Source organism: Boleophthalmus pectinirostris, unplaced genomic scaffold (assembly GCF_026225935.1).
Source record: "Boleophthalmus pectinirostris isolate CB_2022bp ecotype Guang Dong unplaced genomic scaffold, ASM2622593v1 HiC_scaffold_7, whole genome shotgun sequence".
Taxonomy (NCBI): Eukaryota; Metazoa; Chordata; class Actinopteri; order Gobiiformes; family Gobiidae; genus Boleophthalmus; species Boleophthalmus pectinirostris.
Genome location: NW_026571473.1, coordinates 16,812,029 through 16,834,517, shown reverse-complemented (window position 1 = coordinate 16,834,517; position 22,489 = coordinate 16,812,029). Strand labels below are relative to the sequence as shown.

The window sequence follows — 22,489 nt, the reverse complement described above, 5'->3', positions numbered from 1 at the left end:
CGCCCAGTACGTCATCGCGCTCCACATGCCTTAGAGGAAAATGTACTTCTCCACAGTCTTCTCTGCTGTCTGTCTCTGTCGCAACTCTCCGTCTGTCTTTACATTTCACAATTCACTTCACCGCTGCTTAACGTACAAAAATGCAGCTTTATTCTAAACGGAAGTACTTGGGGATCCCTGTTTTTTGACAATCCTTGGAGACGTCTTCAAGAAAGGTAAGCGCACCTGAGATCATGAATTCCCTTTTCCTGCTACGGGAAATTGTGTTTCCTTGTTACAGTTTTCAGTATATATATATATATATTTTTTTTTTACAAACTCGACTTGATTGTTTTTTTTTTTTTCAATGTGTTTTTTCGACTAGTTCACTGTAGGCAGATAATAATACGTTTGCTTGTGGCCGAGCAGTGGCATAGTTTTAGTATGTCTTCAATTGTAAGAGCTTTTGTTTTTATGTCTTGAGTTTTCGTCTCACTGTTATTTATCAGTTTGTTATATTTTATTTCATGTCATACTATTTTTGTTTTTATGAAGAAGAAAATACATATTTAAATGACAAACCTGTCTAACAATATGGTAGTATCTTAGATAATTTCTGACCTCACGTTTTTGTTTCGACCCCTGTCAGTTACTCTGGTTACTATCAGAAGCTTGGGGGCAGGTCATTCAAGTTAAAAGCTTTGGCAGTAGCACTTTGTTTTGCTGAAAGTCATTAAAACGTCAAAAGCAGTCGCCCTCTGCTTTTCATAATCTTATCCTTGTCCTCTTATCTTATTTAACTGTTTACAGTTTACACATAGATTCCTGAACTCCTGAATGTGCCTAACTCTCTGTCTCTCATTCCCAGACTAAAATGGACAATCAAAGCTGCCATTACAATGAGTCCATGGGCTTTTTCTACCACAATGTTGGTGCAGATGACAAGTGGTACAAAACCCAGCTCATCATGGTTCAGGTGGTGGGCTCTTTATTTTGTTGCTTCATCCTGGTTTCAAACGCCATGGTCATCGCAGCTGTCATCACCAACAAGAGGTTTCACTATCCCTTCTACTACCTGCTGGCCAACCTTGCAGCATCAGACTTCCTGGCAGGGATTGCTTATGTGTATCTCATGTTCAACACAGGTGAAATATCTCGAAAGCTGACGGTCAAGGGCTACTTTATTCGACAAGGTCTTTTGGACATCAGCCTCTCCGCATCTCTGACTAATTTACTTGTAATAGCTTTGGAGCGCTACATATCCGTTTTGAACTGGAAAGTCCATAGCAACCTTACCAAGAGGAGGGTCACCTTACTCATTGTGCTTGTATGGGGTATTTCAATTTTCATGGGAGCTGTGCCTAGTCTAGGTTGGAACTGCATCTGCAACCTCAATGATTGCTCCCAACTTGCCCCCCTTTTCAGCAGGAGCTACCTCATCTTTTGGTCAGCATCTAATTTGTTACTGTTCCTTATAATGGTGGCAATCTACCTAAGAATTTACACTTACGTAAAGAAGAAGACGTCCATGCTGACACCTCACACCAGTGGATCCATGAACAGAAAGAGAACGCCCATCAAGCTCATCAAGACAGTCATGGTGGTTCTTGGTAGGTGTCTCGTCATCTAATTAGTATGTCTAACATTTCATGATTATACTATGAGTCACAATATTTTGTCATATATAAATGTGTGAGATCTAGGACTAGTAACCGTGCTAGTAAATCTGTATAGCTCAGTCTAGACATGTTGCCTTAAAATCTTTTGAATACTTCAGGCTGTGTACAATACATGGGACCTCTCATGAGAGATGCCTCTATTGAATTCTGTTTGTTCAGGGTTTGTAATGGGATACTTTATAGTGGGGATAGGCTGCTGAAGTCCATTCATATGAAATAATGAAGAAAAGAACAACAGGGCTATCACGTTATCAGGTTTTACTTAAACCAGGTATTGAATGTACAGCTCTAGTGTCATAACTTAAAGTACTTACATGAAACATACAAACATCCTCATTATTTTCCATTTTTTGAGCTGAACGATTTGCACTGGACATTTTCAGGCTGCATGTTGTTGGTGTAATTTTGTATCCTCAGCCTGTGTGGCTCGGTCTCCACCACACTGTCCCCTCTTGCAGTCCCACCCGTCCCAAAAAATAAGGCTCAACCTGCACTTAAGGACCATTCATGTCAATTGCTTTCAGATGCTTTGTGGTGCCTTTGCTTGGGTTTGCATTTGCATTACTGTACACATGATAAAGAAGAAGCTGCTCTATATTCAAGTCCACACAAATCATTTATGGGCTCAAATGCAATGCAATCTGCATGGGTGAACTGGACAAACCCGTTTGAGAAAACCAGCCATGTGAATCATGCTTTGTTATAGCAGCTTAGACAGAAGCATTGAAAAGATAAGAAAATGTGTTACAAAAAGACAAACAAATCTATTTATAAAATGTGATACTTTGGTTTACTCCAAGTAAAAAAGTCTACACTGGGACAGATGTGCACTTCTTAAGTATGTGCATGCACTGAATGAAGAAAATGGAGACTAATCCCCCATGTTTGAAGCCGTATATAATGGCTCTTGTTTTGTTAGCAGTTGCATTGTAGCAGAAGATGCTGGTGCTGCAGACAAGTTAGTGCATGTGGTTTTTCTTTCACAGCTCTCTGAGTGGCTTAAGGAGATTTCTTTTATGCCCAAACATGTCTCAATTGTATGCTTTAGTGCCAGCGACCTGCCATTATTTACCAAACACGCAATTGAATATTGAGCAAAATGCATTTCTGTTTCCTGTACTAACCTGCAGTGAGTGTCTATTATAGTTTAATCTACTGCATAACAAAACTCATAGATTTTAGGTAATCCCGACTCATATGCAAAATCCCAAGCATTAATCTTCATGACATTAAAACAAATTTACACTCCTGTTAAACCTTTTCTTCTTTTGTTTTCTCTCAGGAGCTTTTGTGTTCTGTTGGACCCCCGGGTTGGTGGTCTTGTTGCTGGATGGTCTCCACTGCACCACCTGTAATGTCGTCAAACTGAAGCGCTGGCTGCTGCTGCTGGCTGTGCTCAACTCCGTCATGAACCCCTGTATCTACTCCTACAAAGACGAAGAGATGTGGGCCACGTTCAAGAACCTTTTGCGTTGTATTGGAAATGGCACCAGGAGACAGCGCTCTACAAAAGCGAACACCAGACCACACAGTTCTGGACAGGACACAGGCACGAGCAGCCAGCCCCCGTCAGAGGAGATGAAACATGATGAACAGGAGATATTGAAGGCGTGAAAATAAGCTATGAATTAATTTTTGTGTTTTAAACATTGAAGCTAACTTTGCATGCAAGGATGTTGTCTTAACGTCTGATTAGAATTTCTTTTTTTAAAGACCCCCTGCTCTGACATAAATGTGGAAGCTTTTTTGGATAGTCGTTAAAACACTGGTGCACTATGCATTTTGAACAACATCCTTATGAACGCATGGAACTTCTATACTGTATATAATGTCTATATGAACAATGTATATGGACTTTCTTCAGCAAATATGCATGTGATTGTTATGTATGAAAATGTAATTACTTATTTATGGTCTACTGTTTTGTGTTCATAATGTTTCGATTGTACTGTTGTTTAATGCTTGAGAATAGAGGTGGGCCATAGTGACACAAAGAATTATCTCAATATTTTTGGAGTTGGAGTATACAAATAATCCTCAGTGAAATCAAGCTATAATGCATTTAAAACTTGTTATAAAACATATTAGTTAATTAACAGATAAAAGTTGAACTGTTATCACAATTTGAACAGACCTACATAGTGCAGAAATATCACTTTATAACATTTGACTATGTGCAAAGTTTGCTCACCACTACTTGAGAGCCATTTCACCTGGTTTTCTCAGTGTCATAGATCACACTAAAGAAACACACAACTCCCACTAGGATTTTCCAGTTTTTGTCACCCATTTGTGCTCATTCCCCCTTTGGCTGTTAGCAGTGCATGCAGACCAAACTTGTTCTACCTGTAACACAATCAGTCTGTAATGGCTGGTGTGATGCAAGACAGCACACCTGAAAGTGCAGAGCTGTAAAAATTGCGACACACTGGATTGAAGGGTTCATTATGTGCTGTGTATATTTGTACCTGTGTTCACTATCTGGCCCAGAGGCTGTGTGATGAATCCCTGCCTAAACAGTAAACTGCTGTAAAGTGTTCATGTCACTGCTACCATTCCTGCTGTCCGGATGTGATGACTTCATTGTTTTTACCTGACTGAAACTTGTATTCCATGGATTGTACTCTGTTCTTGATAAGCCTGTTTGTAGCTCACTAAATACACAAATACAAAACACCAAATGTAGTAATTTTATTTTTAACACATCTTAAAAGTGCAAGTTGAGTTATAAGAAAATAAGCCTGTCACGGTAATTACTATTGACTTATCCTTCAATACACTTTCTTTGTAAAACTGATGAGATTTGAGGTATTTTTGTTATAATATGACAAGATGTGAGCTGTAGAGAGTTAAAAAAGTAATTTCTGTAGCTAATTATTGGTTTATTCTGCTATTTATTCATTGCAGCCCCATGCCTTTTAATGATACTGTCTATTTAAAAATCATTGACAAGGATTATCTTATCTTATTGTTATTGTATCATTGAAAGTAGTAATGTAGTTTCTATATTATCGTTTATTACAATATATCTCTAGCAATGCATCATGCTTCGAAATTTGTCATCATGACAATTACAATTTTCTAATTTTCCTGATATAGATGGATCATGATTCACACAATTTTATTTTGTGTTATTTAAAACAAATACATGTTTTTGGGATTTGGAGGATTGGCTGTACACTCTCTAAAAATAACAAAATTTAAAGCTTGATTAAGATGTGATCAGTTGCACAGCAGAAGGAAAAATGTTATCTTATAGGATACATTAATAAACCTTTATCTGTTACATTAATAAACACTATCTGTTATTGCTATGTGCAGTTGTGCAGGGGACATCTAGTTCTAAACTGTACAGTGTTTAATAGTTCCATTTATATTTCAGTAGTACACGTATTCTGGGTTTGTTATGTGTGGTATGTAACAAACCAACAGTAAATCTGCATTAAGAATTTCACAGAGGACAAAAATAGACAAAGCTGAACAGCACTCAAACATAACTGACCAGTGCTTGATGAAATAATGACACTGGAGAGGTTCACATTAGAGGATTGCTCTGTGTAGGTCCATTTGTGTTTGACCTTTTGGGTTTAGGGCTCATATAGATCACTACCCAAGCAAAGAGCATTTGTTGACTATAGCTACTTAAATTTTTATCCTATTTATGCAGTTAGAGTAATTACTATATCAATTTAGCATAGCGTACACAGCAACAATATATTCTGGGGATCAATATTTAAGGTGTTAACATTTTCTTTGTACATTTTGTGTGTTTTTTGCAATGCAATAAGATTTAAACTGCATAAGGTTGAATAACTGACTTCTGTGGATAATTATTGGTTCATTCTGCTATTCATTTTTTGCCGCTCAAGCCTTTTGAATGAAACTGTCTATTTAAAATTGCTTACCGATGCTTTACTGAGATTATCTTGCATTACTGTTATTGTATCAGTGGGTTAAAGTAGTTTCAATTTGATTGTTTATGGCAGTATATCTCTATAGCAATATATCATCCTTCAAAATTTGTTATTGTGATGATAAAATAGTAATTAAGACATTTGTTACTCTACATGCTATTTAAAAATGCCATGTTTTATACTATAGGCTATACAGTAAAAGTCCAGCTTGCCTTCCCACTTTCATGTTGAAACTGTAAAACTGGAGCTGTTCTGTAATTAGACATAATTAGACATTTAGTGAAAACCATTTAAATTTCACAGATGTACGTGCATGTGTTATTTTATAATAAAAAAAACAGCGAACAGTGAAAGTAACAGATGGAAAGTGTTTAACTACCTTTCCACATGAGTTAGCTGTCACCATAAAATTTAATTTTTTATAATAGTAGTTTCTTTAGTATTATCATGTCATGTATCATGTCTTAAAATGGCATTGTGTAACTTTTTCAGTGGAGGATTCGTCAAAGCCGCCACCCTGATCACAGTCAGTTCTTCTAGGTATTTTTGAGCAATAGAGGCACCTGTAATTGATTAAACATAAGGTAAATTTGTTTAATGTCATACTGTGGAACATTCCAAGGAGAGCAATGGCCTTTCCATTGAAACAAGAAGGTAACAGATCCCCTACCGAAGAGTTATATAATGCTCCTTTAATACTAATCCTGAACTAAATTCACTTCAGGTCAGATTTTGTCTTGTTCCTCCATTCAAATGTGTATCTGATTTCAATAATAATTTTAGTATGAGTTAGTATCTGGGTATTGATACTTTTGACAATCCTACTCCATATGTTAAACTTCATAAACTTCTCTCCAGTATTCAGATTCAAATAGTCAATGCCTTAAGTCACTACAATTACCATTGGGATTATATAACTGCACCTGACTGTTAGACTTGAAGGTTTTTCCAGCTTTATTTATAGTATTTGCCGAGTCATCAATCCTCCCATAAGGTATACGCACTGACCTTACAAAGTCCATAAAGTTAATCTCTGTTTTCATCTTGTCACACCACATGAATACAATTTGTCTTGTTTTTATTGCTATTTTAAAGGTGCACTCTGTAACTTTTCTGGAGGAGGGTCTGTCAAATGCTTTACTCCATGGAGATATTATTGCTTTGTCTGGAATGTTTCACAGTATAATATTAAGTCTTTCTATTATCATGGAGGCCAAACCAGACCAGACAGGTCAGATCTGTGGAGAGGCAAAAACTGCCTGTACTTTAATACATGTAAGGTATAGCTGTTTAATGTCATACTGTGGAACATTCTAGGCAGAACAATGGCATATCTATGGAAACAAGAAGGTGACAAAACCCCAACCCAAACCCAAAAGTTACATAGTGCACATTAAAATTTAATGACCTGTTTTCAAAATGTCTTATTTATTTATTTATTTTTATTGTATTTTATTTGTATTTTTACAAACATGTATAATTGATGTAATAGTGCAGTGAAGGTGAAGTCAAGAGCATTTAAAATGAGTGTGGTGAGGCTGTGATTGCAGAGACTCTTGTGCTGATGAGACAATTAAAGAGGAGGGATGGGCAGGGGCTCCTTGTGGGACCTTGGTTTGGTTCAGTCAGAGGTTTTTAGGAGTACCTGGAGCAGTGGACCTGATGGCTCTGGACACTGTGGTGACGCTTTATTTGTATTTCCTGCTCGTAAGTTTTACTCATATCATGATGATTATGATTATAATTGAAACACTGCAGATGAATAGGAAAAAATCTTAAATTTAAAGATATCAATTTGAAATATCTTTAGTTATCTGCATGTAAAAAAAAATATTACAGTTTATAATGCAGGCAGTTTATGTTTAAAATTTGACAAAATTGCACGTATTTTGGGCATGTTAATCTAAAATAATGATAACCAGGTTTAAACGTCTTGCTTCATTTCGTTAACCTATACAAAATAGGAAGGAAAAAAGCTTAAATGTATATATTGAGGGCAAACTGAGCTGTAGTGTCTTGCCTTGATGTTTGTATTTCATTGCTGTCTACGCTATGGATTTGATACTATGTGCTAAGCTTTTGTTGTCTTGTCAGAAACACTCGCTGTTAACTGTATGTGGTCCTGTCCAGACTGCTTGGTTTTGTTGCATCAGTGATTTTCTCTATAGTTTTGTTTTGTTCTCTTGTGTATTTCTAAATGAATTATCATACAGGGAGTCAAATGCTGGCATGACCTGGACAACACTGAGTATGACTGCTGGCCTATCAGCAGTCCAAATGACTACAACATGATAAGCTGCGGTGGTAAGTATAGACAAAATAAATTAAAACCAAAGAGCTTCCAATATTGTGAATTGTAAAGTAGTAATTTTCCATAGGTTTGGAGATGGCGTGGATACAAAGGCCTCCAGAGAAAGTGACCAATGGGGAAGAGTTTAATGTCACATACATGGTTACAGCATCAGATTCCTTCTATCAATACGCTGTGAAGAACAAGATTTTCCAGTTCAGGTATGTTTCCTTTTGTTGTCATTTAACGTCCAAAATGATTACCAAGCTCAATTTGACAAAGAGAAAAGCAAGAAAAAACATACAAAAATCACATATTTAAAATGATTAGTAGTATTTGTGATTGAAGGTGGCTGTATACAGGTTGCATTAAAAAGCTATGATTATTACAGTATTTTCTGATCTATGATATAATGTTTCTTCATCAAACACATGACATAACAAGGTGAAACAGAGCGTTTTGAGCTTTGGAGATGGAGACAGACAAATAAAGGGTTACTCAAACATGTGTGAATGAAACAAAACACAACTTCATGTATCTTTTTGTTGAGGTAACAAGATTATAACAGCGTAAAGCTCACAAGAGTCAGTTTAGTGCAATATAGTACCTTTAATATAGGTTTGACACAATTTTAATCTCAAATCTATGCCATAAATAAAGACCAAAATTTTATCTTATACAATTCATAGTTCACTTTGAACTTTGTGCTGGTTCCTGCCTAATAACTGCAAAGATATTTACCATAAACCATACCAATAAACTTGAACAGAAAATTCTACCATTAGAAAATGTCTCTGCATTAACTGGATTGTGTTTTTGTCCTAATGTTCTTTCTAACCACGGCAATCCATCTTTAGACTCACTCAGAAAATGTTACCTAAATAATATAATAATTTCTGTTAACTGTGAACTGTGTGCTGGTTTCTGCATAGCTAGTCAGAGGTTTGCCACCCTGCTCTATTATGATCAAGTTATTTCTCCAAATGTTCCTTGTAACCATAGTGATCCAGCCGATGCAAAGAGATTCTGTCAGGACCACGACTGCCCCACCAACTGGAACAACGCAAACGAGATGAACTGCTGTGTTTACCATGCCAACATCCACTCCTGCCCCCTCGGACTCATGGTACTGTTACATCTCACTTACTACTGAAATCTCTGATTGAGTCATTTGTTTAGGAAGTAATTTCTTCTGATGACGAAAATGTACTTCAAGTAGTATGCAAACTTTCATGTTGTTGTCTTGATGCAGAAACATGGGGGAATCTGTGGGCCGTGGATACCAGATGATGGCAAAATAGTCACCCATACTGTCTCTAAAGCAGGCAAGATGTCCCAGAAATACTGGACTTCCAAGGTAAATTATTCAAATCAAAGCAAGTAGGTTTTAATAAATTTGTCAGCATTTACTTTAGTTAACAGCATGTGTTTTTCAAGTGAATTGGGATTTATTTGACATTTTAACTAACTGGAACTCCAATTTATATTTTATCTTTATTGCCTTAAAAGAAAATTTGTCCTGCTGCCAACTTAAAATATTTGTCTTTTTGGCTTATCCCGTAGGAATCCCAAATGCTTTTGTTATTTCTTTGAATGGCTTGTAAATGTTTCACTTTACTACAGTTAATGTCTGTAAACTAGCATACAGCTAGTGTTGAGAAGACCACTTTGAAAATGTATTTAGTTAGAGTACTGAATATCTGCATTAAAATGTACACAGTCAGAATGCCTGTATTTCTAGGTATTTTCTGAACCATGAAACCACCTGTAATTGAATACATGTAAGGTAGATCTGAAGTTACACAGAACAGGCTTTAAAATAGTGTTTAAAATACCTCAATACTTACTTTGGTACATGTATTCATTTACCTCCCGGCACTGCATATAGCATTACACAAGTTGCAAAACTGTAAGAAGAATTATTGTAAATTAATTAATACATATTGATATTTCTTATGTCTGTGTTAGGTGGTGCTGATTCATGTGGGAGTCACCTCCGTTATTGCCCATATTAAAATTGGACAAATGCATGCGGCACTGGAATCAAAAGTGCTGGTTGTCCCTGCTCAAGGTTTACAATAAATTACACTTTTAACCTCTACTGTGTTGTTCTGGTTGTAATCTACAAAATGAATATATGTTTTTCTTCAGTGTGTGGGGATGATTTGTGTGAGCTGGAGGAGAATTGTCTTAACTGCCCGGCTGACTGTGGCATCTGCCCCATGTCAATAGCCATTAAAGTGGCCATTGGACTCCCTGTCGCCCTCTTCTGCAGTGGATTCATCTTAACCTTAGTGGTCAGTCCTTTTAACATTTACATAACTTAGCAAATGATCACGTAGATGCTTACTGTTGCTATTTTAATTGCAGTGGCTTCAATACCAGAAGCAGAAGATGTTTTGGGACGAAAGTTGGATCATAAACTACAGCAACATAGTATTTGGTAAATAAAAATCTCACCCAGCATCCTTCTCATTATGTAGATCTGTACTATAGATATAGTGTTGTGCAGGTAAACTCTGTTATATGGGGATCGGGAGTACAATGACTCTTCAACGTGCCATGACAAACTCCACTATGAGCCGGACCACTGACGTCACTGTGTGCACTGGTGTCAACACCAGCTTCAAACCAGGTCTTATCCAGCTGGGGATCTAGTAAGAACAATTCACTTCACGAGGTTCACTTGTAGTCCTATATGCAAAGTTGAGTCCTGTGAGCTTTAAGCCATGTTAGAATGCTGAAAAAAGATACCCAGATGTGTGTTTTGTTTCATTTACACATGTTTGCATAATCCTGCATCATTAGTCTATCTACAGCTCCAAAACTCAAAATAGTCTGTTCTGTTCTGTTTATCAGCTACATTTTACCTTTTGTTCACTAGAGATGGACAATTCCAGGGCTGAAATTATCCAAATGATTTTAGTGAAGGTTTATGGAATTTAAAAACATATTAGTGCACTTCTTGTATTACCACATGATATCACAAGATGGAAATTTTTTCTATTTGAGAACTAAATACCCTAAAGCCTAAATATGCAGAGTTTGGGTGTTAAACATTTGTGAAAGAAACAGAATAATGTTTTGATGAGGAAACAACATTATAACATACATAAAAAAAATATGTAATACGGGCTCTTTAAAGGTGGACTATGTAACTTGTCATCTTATCTCCACTGACATGTTATTTCTTTGCCTGGAATGTTCCGCAGTATGGCATTAAACTCTATATTGCATTATTTCATTTACATGTTTTTATTGCTCAAAAATACCTTCATGAATAAGCATTCTTACTGTAAGTGGGGTCGTTTCTCAACAGATCAATTTTATGCAATACTGTGGAACATTGCCAGCAAAGCAACATCTTAAACATGTCAAAGTAGCACATAATCTACTGATATCCATGACAAACTAAATACATGTACCAATAATACAAGACGAATATTCCTCATCTATTTATATGGTTACAAGCAAGAGACGGATAAGCCTTCAACTAGGAAAGTTACATTGTGCACCTTTAACTGTTAAAACCTGAAGGATGTCAAGGAGGTCAAATGCAGAGGACAAATTTCCCTATACAATAAAAAGGGACAATAAAAAATGAACCTTAGCCTAACCACAACCTAACCTTAGCTTTAACCTTAATGCTATTCTGGTTGTGTTGTTCCAAGAACTAAACCAGAGTGTGTAGTAGTATTGAGAATGTACCTTTCTCTTACTTGGAGGCGCCATCTGTGTTTTAAGAGGTAACATTAATCTTCTATAAGAGGGAACAATAAAATTTTAACTTACCATTTTCCAGTGATGGAAAGACTGTGGCTGTGAAGCACATCCAGAAGAAACATTTTACTTTGTCTAAAACCATCAGGAAAGAGGTGAAAGAAGTCAGGTAAGGTCATATGTGCAAAGGAATGGGTAAGATACTCATGGTGTACAGTTTGTCATGTGTACTCAATGGACAGGCAACTGGACCACCCAAATCTGTGCAAGTTTATTGGAGGCTCCATTGAAGTACCATATGTGTGTGTGATCACTGAGCACTGCCCCAAAGGAAGTCTGTCTGACGTCCTGCTCAATGATGACATCCCCATCAACTGGGGCTTCAGGTGATTATGTTGACACATATTTTTCACATTGTTGCTTAGTACAATTGTAGATTTATAATAGATTTAATCTTAGCTGGTGGCTGGTGGTACCTTTTTGGTACCTTTTTGTATAGGCAATATTGTTTTGGATTGTGCTAAAATTGTGATCATTGTTACATTTTTGCACACTGGGCTGTGAAATTGGAAGGTTGTCAAAATGCCACATCTTTTACTACAAACATTCTGAGTATGGTAGATTGATGTATAATCATGCTTAAAGTTGCACTGTGTAACTTTTCTGATGGAGGGTTCCCCACCAGGTTGTCTCAATGGAGATGCTTTGCATGGAATGTTCCACAGTATGGCACTAATCTTAAATCTAGTCTTGTATTTATTAATTTGCAGGTATTTTTCATTGCCCCAAAAAACTTGAAAACATATGTCTCCATGGAAACAATGCAAAGCAATAACATCTGCATGGAGACAAACAGGTGGCAGATTCTGCACTAGAAAAGTTGCATAATGGATCTTTTCCATGCATAGTAATACAGAGTTTCAGCCTTCCTGTCTTAGACTGTCCTTTGCCACTGATGTTGCCCGGGGGATGGCCTATCTTCACCAACACAAAATGTTCCATGGGAAACTCCATTCTAGAAACTGTGTGATTGATGACCGCTGGGTCTGCAAAATCTCAGGTAATTGCATGATAATTATGCAATCTTATCGCAACAGGTGAATTTCATGGGACTACTCAGAGATCCAAATATAAACAGTTGTTACTCTCCTGACTTGTTATTATCAAACACATAAACAACATCTGCAGACTGTTTTCCTGTTTGATTGCAGATTATGGGCTCACTGCTTACAGAAAAGGGGACTTTGAGGCTGTGAGCAATGGTTTCAACTGTGGTGATGTTAACCGTGTTTACTGCGCTCCTGAGGTCCTACTGGGGAGCAGCTCTAACATGACTCAGGGCGCAGATGTTTACAGGTACCTGCAGATGGAAGTACTCTAGGCTTTTTCATTTATAAGTTTGGTTTGATAAAGACGGTCACACACTAGAGCAATGGTGATATTTTGGACATTGTGAATGAAAGTGAATTAAAGATAAGTATTTCTGAGCTATAAAACCACCTGCAATTTAATAAATGTTAGCTAGAGCTATTTAATGTCATACTGTGGAACATTCCAGACAGCAATGACATATTCATAGAAACAAGCAGGCGACGGACCCTGAACCAAAAAGTTATACATAGTGTACCTTTAATGTGCAATCATTTAGTTACTAATTTTACTCCATCCTAACTTAACCCTGACCATTTTTGGACTTATGGTCCAACTTTACGTCTGTTTAGATTTTCTTTGCTCAATTTAAATGCACGCAACTTGAAAAAATGCACAAATTATACATTTCCTCCGTCTCTCTTCAGCTACTCCATGATTCTGGTGGAGATTGCAACTCGCTCTGACCTCATTTCAGTGAGTATAGCTGCCATAGATTACAACCTTCAGTTTTCTTTTGATCTGGGTAACAAGCAGCCTCCTCCATCAGGATCAGACTGAGGGAGTGAGGATAGATATAATGTGGCGCCCCCCTCTGCCTGAAGTCAAAGCAGGGAAGGCGGACACAGACTGCCCGAGTCAGTCCAACTATTGTGATGTATGTGAGTTTCACGTTACAAGAGGTTTCACTGTAAGCCATGATAATATAAACCAACTGTATATTGAACAGCTAATAAAGAAGTGCTGGTCTCATAACATCACCATGAGGCCCACATTTGAGCAAGTGAAAAAGATGCTTGACAAGATGAACCCACACAAAGTCAGCCCAGTGGACATGATGATGAATCTGGTAATAGGCCAAAAACAGTTCAACATCACAGCCCTCAAAAAAAGCTATTAAACTTAAAACTCCACTTAATCACAGATGGAGAAGTATAGTAAGCATCTGGAGGCCATAGTCGCAGAGAGGACACAAGACCTGCTGCAAGAGAAGCAAAAGACTGACCGACTTCTGTACAGTAAGCTATTAAACTTCAAACAGCTGAAATTACCATAGTTTTGTTTGCCATAAAGTAATTATTTCACATTGAACATTTCTGTAGTACTGCGATAGTTACTGCCATCTTGTGGTCAATCAGAAATGCACCTCACTGAAAACGTCTCTGCAGGTATGCTCCCAAAACCAGTGGCTGATGATTTACGCCAAGGTCGAACAGCAGAGGCTCAAAGCTTCAACAATGCCACAGTCTATTTCAGGTTGATTACTGTATCTAATTATGTGAATTTAATCATTTAGAAGCTTTTTCCTATGACACATTTTTTCATCTGATTGTTTTTGTCATCACAGTGATATTGTAGGGTTCACCCAGCTGTCAGGTGCCAGCACTCCTCACCAGGTTGTTGATTTTTTAAATCAACTTTACACCACCTTTGATGATATAATTGACAATTATGACGTTTACAAAGTGGAAACTATAGGAGATGCTTGTAAGTCAATATTTACGTTATAGTTAAATTTATTATCTCTTTCACTGTAACATTGGATTATTAATGTCTGCATAGACATGGTGGTCTCTGGAGTGCCCAAAGAAAATGGCATTAATCACGCAGGGGAAATAGCCAGCATGGCTCTAGATCTGGTCAGTGTCTGTCACAGTTTCAAGATCCCCCACAAACCTAACACTCAGCTGAAGATACGAGCAGGGATCCACTCAGGTATCATGGATGTGTAAATTCAACTTAACCCTGTTTTAAAGATATTATCTTGTTTTTCCCTTATACTTTGCATTATAGGACCAGTGGTTGCTGGAGTGGTTGGCACAAAAATGCCACGATACTGTCTATTTGGTGATACTGTGAACACAGCCTCTCGCATGGAATCCACAAGTGAAGGTAATAGTAAATAACTGCAATGTTCTTTAGTTAGCTGCTGCCAAGATATGTTTGTCAGGTTCATGGGACTTAAGGCAATGGGGGTGACTATATTACATTATCTCTTATTGTTCTTTTTGGTCCAGCTCTTAAAATTCAGGTGAGCGATACAACAGCAGAACTGCTCCATTGTCTGAAGGGGTACATCCTGACTTGTAGAGGAACTCTCAATGTGAAGGTAATATTATTACTGGTGCATCTTGTATACTTATATATTTGCTTATTTAGTGGTGTATAATAACCTCAAATTCTCAATGAGTTTTTGCATGACCCACAAAAGAGAAAAAGAATGGGTGTGCATGCTATTTTTCTTTTCTACCTTTAACATTGTACGGGCCAGTTTCTCAGTAACTTAATCCTAGGGTTTGGGTGGTGCTGGGTCACGGGGGAGGGGTTACAGTAACACTTGTGATGTTTTGTTAAAAGAGACCTCAGCTGCTGCTCTCTGCTCCTTGACCAGAGCTAAAAGCTTTATTTAAAATTCAGTTGGCACACATGTTCTGCAACACGATTCCTTTCTTTTGTTGATTTGTTCCTCCATCTTTTTTTTCTGAACTTTCAGGGCAAAGGGGAGATGCAAACATGGTGGCTTGATGCTAAGAAAGAAATTCACAACGATCCACTCCAGACTTTATCAGAATCAAAAGGAGTCCCAGTTCCAGTCAGCAACTAGACAGTACAACAAATAAGAGGTTTTAGTAAATAAGAAATAAAGCCTCTGCATAGTTGTACTGTAGACCTAGATCAAATGTTAGATGATAGACAATGATAAAGCTTGCCTTTTATTGCAGAATATAAATTTATGTATGTAGCCTATGTATGTAAGAATGTACATGTAGGCCTGTATTTGTTTGTTTGTTTATTTATTTATTTCATATTTACATAAAGCTTCAACTTTTTAAATTTTAGGGTATAATTTTATGTATATTTATTTTTTCATATCTATGGTAATGTGATGTTTTTCCAGCTTTCATAAACATTTGAGAAATAGCCAGGCTACTGTACCTCTGCTCAACCTGTGCAATAAAAAATCTAATAATTATAAAAGAGAGTTTAAATGGGTTGTGCATTTTGTGGTCCATATCACTGGCCAATCACATTGAACCGTGTTTGGTTGCTAAACAACCGTGTGGCCAATCAGCCTCCAGTTTGGTTGCGTTCCTTGAATGTACCGTTTGCAGCAACACATCATTGGGGTTTGCTTTTACAGAGAAAACGCACCACAGCAAGGATCCGATTTATGCTTTTATCTGCCCTCAAGTAAGTAAGTAACACGTGTTTGTAATATTACAATGACAGTAGCGGGTGACAGTAACACTGGAGAGTCAAGCCAGATTGTGTAATTAGAGGTAATAACGTGTCGTAAACGTTATTCGTATCATTAATTTGCTGCTGATGTTTACGTATAAATCTTGGCGTTTTGCCGCACTATCTTGCGACACCAGCTGCATAATTTTGATGCACGTTCCCGTTGGAGTATTCTTGTTTAACCTACTTCACCTGCCTAGTTAACATCTGCACTCTTGTAATGTTACGCTACATCGATTATGACTTGAATTTAATATTTTATATAGGTTAGGTATTGCTATTTTACAAGAATATTTATATTGTATTATATGCTAGTATGTGGACCAAAAATAAGGAAAGGTCACCACTACCTGTAGAGTTAGTGTAAGCTGGTGATATCTGGGGTTAAGATCTGTGGAAGCAGGCTGCCATCTGTTTAACCAGACTGATTAAGTGTCACTGAAACCTAAAGGCTGGTCACTCACTACTAGCCTTGGCGTGTGTTCTTGAGTTCTCTCAAACTAAAAACACTCTGTTCCACCTTGTGATGTCATATGTTAATACGGGAAGTGCTCCACTGTGTTTTTAAACTCCAAACATATTCACTACAATCATTTGGATAATTTCAGCCCTGGAATTGCCCATCTCTATTGAACTAAAGGTAAAATGTAGCTATTAACTTGAAAACTATTGCTTCATGACAGAACAAGGTGGAACAGAGAATTTTGAGCTTTGGAGATGTGGGCAGACTCATAATAAAAGGTTACTCAAACATGTGAAAATGAAACAAAATACAACTCTAGGTATATTTTTAATGAGGTAACAACATTATAACATGTCTTAAAGCTCACAAGATTCGACATAGGACCTTTAAAGACTGCAGAATAAGTAGGCTACAGTTCATATTTGCATATAGCTAATACATTTTTCAATTGTTACTTGAAGTCTATCTGCATTGTTTGTCACCCTGTGTGTGTTGTGGATTAGTCTGATCAGTTTAAGATAAGAGTCTTTAGATAAGATGTTAAAACTGTCCCCTATGACTATTACTCACATGTAAACATACAATTACATCCTAACAATGCTCTATTTTTGTTTGTAAATGACAATGTCTACTGGTCCTAATCTTAAATTAGTACCAAGCAAACCATAATCCGGATTTTACATTTACAGACTCCCATTGGGTTAATACTAAATGGAACTGAATGAGTGCTGCTAATCTGACCCTCTATTTCAGGAGCAGGTGTACGCCTGTGGATTTTGAATCAGTCCACGTGAACCTAGCACATGAACCAGAATCATAGCTGACTGCACAGCAACTATGCCTGAGTCATTTCTGGGTAAGTAAAGCTAATTATTACCATATCTATATCGCTATAATTTTAAGAGGTTGTACAGGTAGGACAGTAAAATATTTTTGTTGGATTTCTGATAGATTTCAAGGACAGCCACTGTGGTGCTGCTAAATGTAGAGCATCTCCCCAAAGGCTGTTTAACCAATCATCGCTGCACAGAAACTCTATGTGCTCCTCTTTCTGCACGAAGGAGAATGTTCAAGAATGTCTGTCCCATATTACCCAGGTTGGTATACATTTTTATATCTCATTGCATCATGGCTACTCATGTCACATCTTCGCCATGTCCAGAAAGATTTAAAGTAGTGAATCATGTTATTTACATTTTAGTAAAATTAGTAGTCTGTCATATGCACTTTTTTAACATTTTTGCAGGAACTGTCATCTTTAGGCATGTCTCCAGTATGGTCCGAGACCATTGGGCAGTCAGAGCTCGATGTTGTGGCTGTGGTGAACTGTATGTATGACCTAATTCAGCTACACCATCAAGATCTCCGAGCGCTAGAAAACATGGAAGTAGAGCAGCTTAAATCCAACAGCAGTATGGACTACCTGCAACTCACAAGCACTCAGCTAAAGGTACAGATATACAAGTATTATTACTCACATGATTACGATAACTGAAACAAAACATTTTTTCAACAAGTTTTTTTTTGTTTTGTTTATAAAGGAGCAACTTGAACTTTATAAAAGAGAAAACACTGGACTTCACGAGAAAGAACGTCAACTACAACTTAAAATAAAGAGTTTGCAAAATTATCTGAAAAATGAAAAAGAAGAGGTAACTGGTTCAATTTATACTATTATACAGATATCACTTCTACACGACATGAACATAACAAAGGATTCTTTTGTATCAGGTGCAAAAACTTCAGAATATAATTTCAAACCGAGCTGGCCAGTACAGTCATGAAATGAAGAGGAAAGAAAGAGAATTTAACAAACTGAAGGAGCGCATGAATCAGCTTCTTTCTGATAAAAAGGACCGAAAACATGGTCGGGTAGTATCTATTTTTTCTTAGCCTTATGTTTTTGTTTGATTATTTAAGTTTTATGTTATTTTTTCAGCTATTGATGTGTTAAACTGCATTGGACGTGCAGATGGGAAGCGTAGCCTTTGGAAAACAGAAAAGACAGAAGTCAAGTGAGTTATAATACTTTTAAAATGCACTATGTCACTTTTTGGGAGGAGGGTAAGCCACCTTGCATCTACACAGATCTGAATTGACCTGATGTCATTATTCCCATACTTAATAATCTTCATAAAGATAATTTAACACAATACTGCGGAGCATTCCAGGCACAACAATAACACCTCCATGGAAACACGGAGGTTGCAAAAGGCTTACCATTCCCAGAAAAGTTACATAATGCACCTTAAGATTAGTTATACAGTTTATTTAATATTCTAATAAAAAAAAATTGTGGTGATATTAGTGTGTTGTTTAATGTCTGTGTCTGTATCATTCATAGACACGAAGCAGAGATGTACAAAACTCTGCTAACTGATTACGACAGCCGACAGAGAGAGTTATTGCTGGAAAACGCTGAACTGAAGAAAGTTTTGCAGCACATGAAGAAAGACATGGTGTCCATTCTTAAATCAAAGAAACCAATTAAAAATGACAAATATGAAACTTTTCAGGTTAGACATATATTCTTTTGTCTAATCATGAATGAATGAATGGTTTTAGCTTCTTTCACTCATGTGTCACAGAAAGAGGAGGAGGAGGAGGAGGAGGAAGATATGTTTGATTCCACCAAAAACAGTGTTGAGCTTTTTAGTAATGATGCTCGAGAAAAACTGACCAATGGCATTCGCCTTCAGTGGAGACAACTCAAAAGTCACATGGAAAGACTAGACAGTCAAGGTATGTCACGTTTGTGTGTGATGCATAAATAATTTCCCTTGTGGACTAAAAAATTTGTCTAAATCTAAGTAACTCTAAGATATACACCAGTGTAAAGTAATAGTGGGTTAGTCTCCTCTCCACTATGCTAAATATCTTTTCGTATTGTTCATATAATAGCTTCCTTGGTCGAGATGAGTGAGAGAAGCAGTAATGATTCTGTATCAAGAGAAACTCATGAGGAGGAAATGCACAAACTGAAGCTGGAGATTCAACAATGCAAAGACTATATTAAAACACAACAACAGCTCCTGCAGGTAGGGCTAACTCCTATTGTATAATGATAAAAATGCCCTTAAGGCATGCTGGGCTTTAATCTATGATGGTCTTTTTGTAGCGACAGCTGAGTTCTCCATGTGATGATGAAGTGACATCTTTACTAAATAACTGCTACATGCAGCAAGAAATGGAGAGGCTCAAAGGGGAGTGGAAAACTCTAGAGGAACAAAGAAAGATCTTTGACAGAGAGAGAAGGAACTTCACTGAAGCGGCCATCAGACTGAGTCATGAGGTAGTATGTCACAGAATTAACACACTTTTACAGATCTATTACTGTTTTCAATTATATTGTCCAATTTTCATTGAATCCTGTTATTTGCAGAGGAGAGCTTTTGAGGAGAATCGTGCAATGTGGCTTAAAAACCAATTTTTAAATTTGAGTCCATTTCCTGACTCAAATAAACCTCAAATATCAAGAATAAAAAGTGCCTTTTCATTATGTAAGTAAACAGTCAGACTTACACAAAAACAGTAGATCACGCCATGTAATACCACCTCATCATATAACAATTAGGGGTGTCAAATTATTGCGTTAATTGCGATTAATTAATTACAGTCATATTTAGCGCGTTATGTTTTTTAATCGCGTTAATCTCATTTTTAATCTCTAACTTTACTGTTTCTGTATGCGAGTTGCTTTATTATAAAACCTGTTTTTATGTGTTGTTGGGACAACAACAACACACACACACACACAAAAAACACATTTATAATTTTTTTTATTTCGGTAATTCCACTCATTGCCGGAAACCCACACAAAACCCGCGCAGTAAGAGCGATGTAAACGTCAGTCACACAATGGACGAAGTCGAAGAGCCAGTAGAACAGAGGCAGCAGTGCACAGGTAAAAACACATTCGTGTCTAGGAAATTATTCTCCCGACGTGAAATATAAAAGAAAATAACAAATATAAAATCGCCTACAACTTAAATGTCACTGGTGAAAACAACCTGCATAGGCTCATGATGTCTGCACTACTGTCCTATAGCGACCTGCCACATGAGGGGACACGCACACAAACACACACAAACACACACCTTCATCATCGTCATTAACCCTGAGAACGCGCGGACCACGTTTCCTTCCGTAGTTACTTCGCGGACACCGACGTGCTCCCGTGCGCCGCGTGTGGATCGTGTTTTCTCGCCGCGCGGACCACGTTTCCTTCCGTAGTTACTTCGCGGACACCGACGTGCTCCCGTGCGCCGCGTGTGGATCGTGTTTTCTCGCGTACGCTGCGTAAACCGCGCTTCCTCCTGTGCGCCTCTAAACCAGAACTAACACCAAGACTAAAACCAGGACTAATCCAGTCCAGGACTAAACCAGAACTAAAACCAGGTCTAAACCAGGTCTAAACCAGGACTAAACCAGGACTAAAACAGAACTAAAACCAGAACTAAAACCAGGTCTAAACCAGGTCTAAACCAGGACTAAACCAGAACTAACACCAGGACTAAAACAGGATTAATCCATTCCAGGACTAAACTAGGACTAAAGCAGGTCTAAACCAGGACTAAAACAAGGACTAAAACCAGTGATCTCATATATAAAGCATTTCTCTATCAATAATATTTTTAATATGGTTAAGGAAAGACTGGACTTTTTATTGTCTTTAAGTAGACAAAAGTTATTATGTTCAGATTTCCTCGTCTTTGCTGCTTTACAGCAAACAGTTTCTTATTCATGGAGACTTGGGCTCAACAGACAATTTGGAGAGATTTGTTAAACAATAAATGACTTTATAAAGTCACTTTTTTTTAATCTATATCAGTCTTTTGATCTGCCACAATAATGTAATAATGAATTTAAATGAAAATACCTCAAATTGAAGGCTTTTCTCAGCAATTTTTAGGTGAGATTAATTAGATGAATTAATTACAGATCATAATTAATTAATCTCTCAATTTTTTTAATCGCATGACAGCACTAATAACAATATTACATAAAATTTAATTTTTATCTCCTGGTATATCACAACAAATTTACAATTTACAAAATAGGTAAAATAGATTAGATAGATAGAGTTAAAACAATAGATTCATATTTGTATTCTTTCTGTGTTTAAATTATTGGTTTGCAGTTAATCTGATCAGTTATTTCTTGATAATAGTTTCAGCCTGTTCACTTTTCTTTTTTTTTTTTTTTGCTTTATTTTAGTTGAAACAGAAACAAATCCAGGACCATCTGCAGAAAATGCCATTCATGATTTGTCTGGCACTTCCACACCCAAAGACTTCCCAGTGACATCGTCCTCTCCGGACGGACAGTGACATCATCCTCTCTGGATGGAGAGTGACCAGCCTCCACAGAATAGAAAAAAAATGTAATGACACAGTTGTAATAGTAGAAGTCAAGTTGGAAAAATGTAAAAAGGCCAAAAAGAAATTTAAAAAAAGGCCAAGGATATTGCCAAATGACACAGGTGTAATTAAGTTTAACTCCCTTGTTTTACATAACTGCCTGACATATTTCATACTATGCAAAAAATTATCAAGAATACATATTTGTCGCTATTTTAAAATATTTTAATGTAATGGCCCCAAAATTATGTATGTTTCACAAAATAACTTGTCACTTTAAAAAAAAAAAAAAAAAAATAAAATCTTATCTACCTATCTAAAAATTTTATCTGGGATAAATTATGATCTGTCTCTCTAGTCCCGGAATCAAACTGGGAACCAAACTGGGAATCAAACTGGGATACAATGATCCACCGAGAGTGGGACTGGTTTCTAGTTATGTCTAGTTATGGTCTCTATGTTTTTATCAATTCAGG

General features: G+C 37.0%; 3 protein-coding genes across 3 annotated transcripts; all 3 read left to right on the top strand.

Moving 5' to 3' along the window:
• Positions 1–20: 20 nt before the first annotated feature.
• Positions 21–4,339, top strand: lpar3 (lysophosphatidic acid receptor 3). Its single transcript, XM_020924703.2, has 3 exons — positions 21–215; positions 848–1,589; positions 2,941–4,339. The coding sequence occupies exons 2-3, from the start codon at positions 854–856 to the stop codon at positions 3,270–3,272; spliced, it is 1,068 nt and encodes a 355-aa protein (XP_020780362.2). The 5' UTR covers positions 21–215; positions 848–853; the 3' UTR covers positions 3,273–4,339.
• Positions 4,340–7,234: 2,895 nt separating this feature from the next.
• Positions 7,235–15,613, top strand: LOC110160033 (atrial natriuretic peptide receptor 2-like). Its single transcript, XM_020924635.2, has 23 exons — positions 7,235–7,279; positions 7,786–7,876; positions 7,951–8,083; positions 8,865–8,988; positions 9,115–9,219; positions 9,831–9,933; positions 10,014–10,159; positions 10,233–10,305; positions 10,375–10,519; positions 11,665–11,751; positions 11,825–11,968; positions 12,521–12,642; positions 12,794–12,938; positions 13,379–13,427; positions 13,507–13,608; positions 13,681–13,800; positions 13,876–13,969; positions 14,120–14,207; positions 14,299–14,438; positions 14,514–14,666; positions 14,745–14,843; positions 14,969–15,060; positions 15,445–15,613. The coding sequence occupies exons 1-23, from the start codon at positions 7,235–7,237 to the stop codon at positions 15,553–15,555; spliced, it is 2,511 nt and encodes an 836-aa protein (XP_020780294.1). The 3' UTR covers positions 15,556–15,613.
• A 470-nt stretch (positions 15,614–16,083) lies between these two features.
• On the top strand, positions 16,084–22,428 carry LOC110160032 (afadin- and alpha-actinin-binding protein-like). The gene is made up of 13 exons (XM_020924634.2): positions 16,084–16,142; positions 17,407–17,509; positions 17,605–17,750; positions 17,900–18,103; positions 18,195–18,305; positions 18,385–18,520; positions 18,593–18,668; positions 18,998–19,169; positions 19,242–19,395; positions 19,555–19,691; positions 19,772–19,945; positions 20,036–20,153; positions 21,871–22,428. Exons 2-13 carry the CDS (start codon positions 17,491–17,493, stop codon positions 21,981–21,983), a joined length of 1,560 nt encoding a protein of 519 aa, XP_020780293.1. The 5' UTR covers positions 16,084–16,142; positions 17,407–17,490; the 3' UTR covers positions 21,984–22,428.
• Positions 22,429–22,489: the final 61 nt, after the last annotated feature.

Excerpts from the sequence above, each read along its gene's own strand:
- lpar3 (XM_020924703.2), top strand. The coding sequence starts at position 854 with ATGGACAATCAAAGCTGCCATTACAATGAGTCCATGGGCTTTTTCTAC. Across the intron at positions 1,590-2,940 it reads GACAGTCATGGTGGTTCTTG|GAGCTTTTGTGTTCTGTTGG; the intron begins GTAGGTGTCTCG and ends GTTTTCTCTCAG.
- LOC110160033 (XM_020924635.2), top strand. The coding sequence starts at position 7,235 with ATGGCTCTGGACACTGTGGTGACGCTTTATTTGTATTTCCTGCTC. Across the intron at positions 8,989-9,114 it reads CCTGCCCCCTCGGACTCATG|AAACATGGGGGAATCTGTGG; the intron begins GTACTGTTACAT and ends GTCTTGATGCAG. Across the intron at positions 13,801-13,875 it reads TGGACATGATGATGAATCTG|ATGGAGAAGTATAGTAAGCA; the intron begins GTAATAGGCCAA and ends ACTTAATCACAG.
- LOC110160032 (XM_020924634.2), top strand. Across the intron at positions 18,306-18,384 it reads TGAAAAATGAAAAAGAAGAG|GTGCAAAAACTTCAGAATAT; the intron begins GTAACTGGTTCA and ends CTTTTGTATCAG. Across the intron at positions 19,170-19,241 it reads ACAAATATGAAACTTTTCAG|AAAGAGGAGGAGGAGGAGGA; the intron begins GTTAGACATATA and ends CATGTGTCACAG.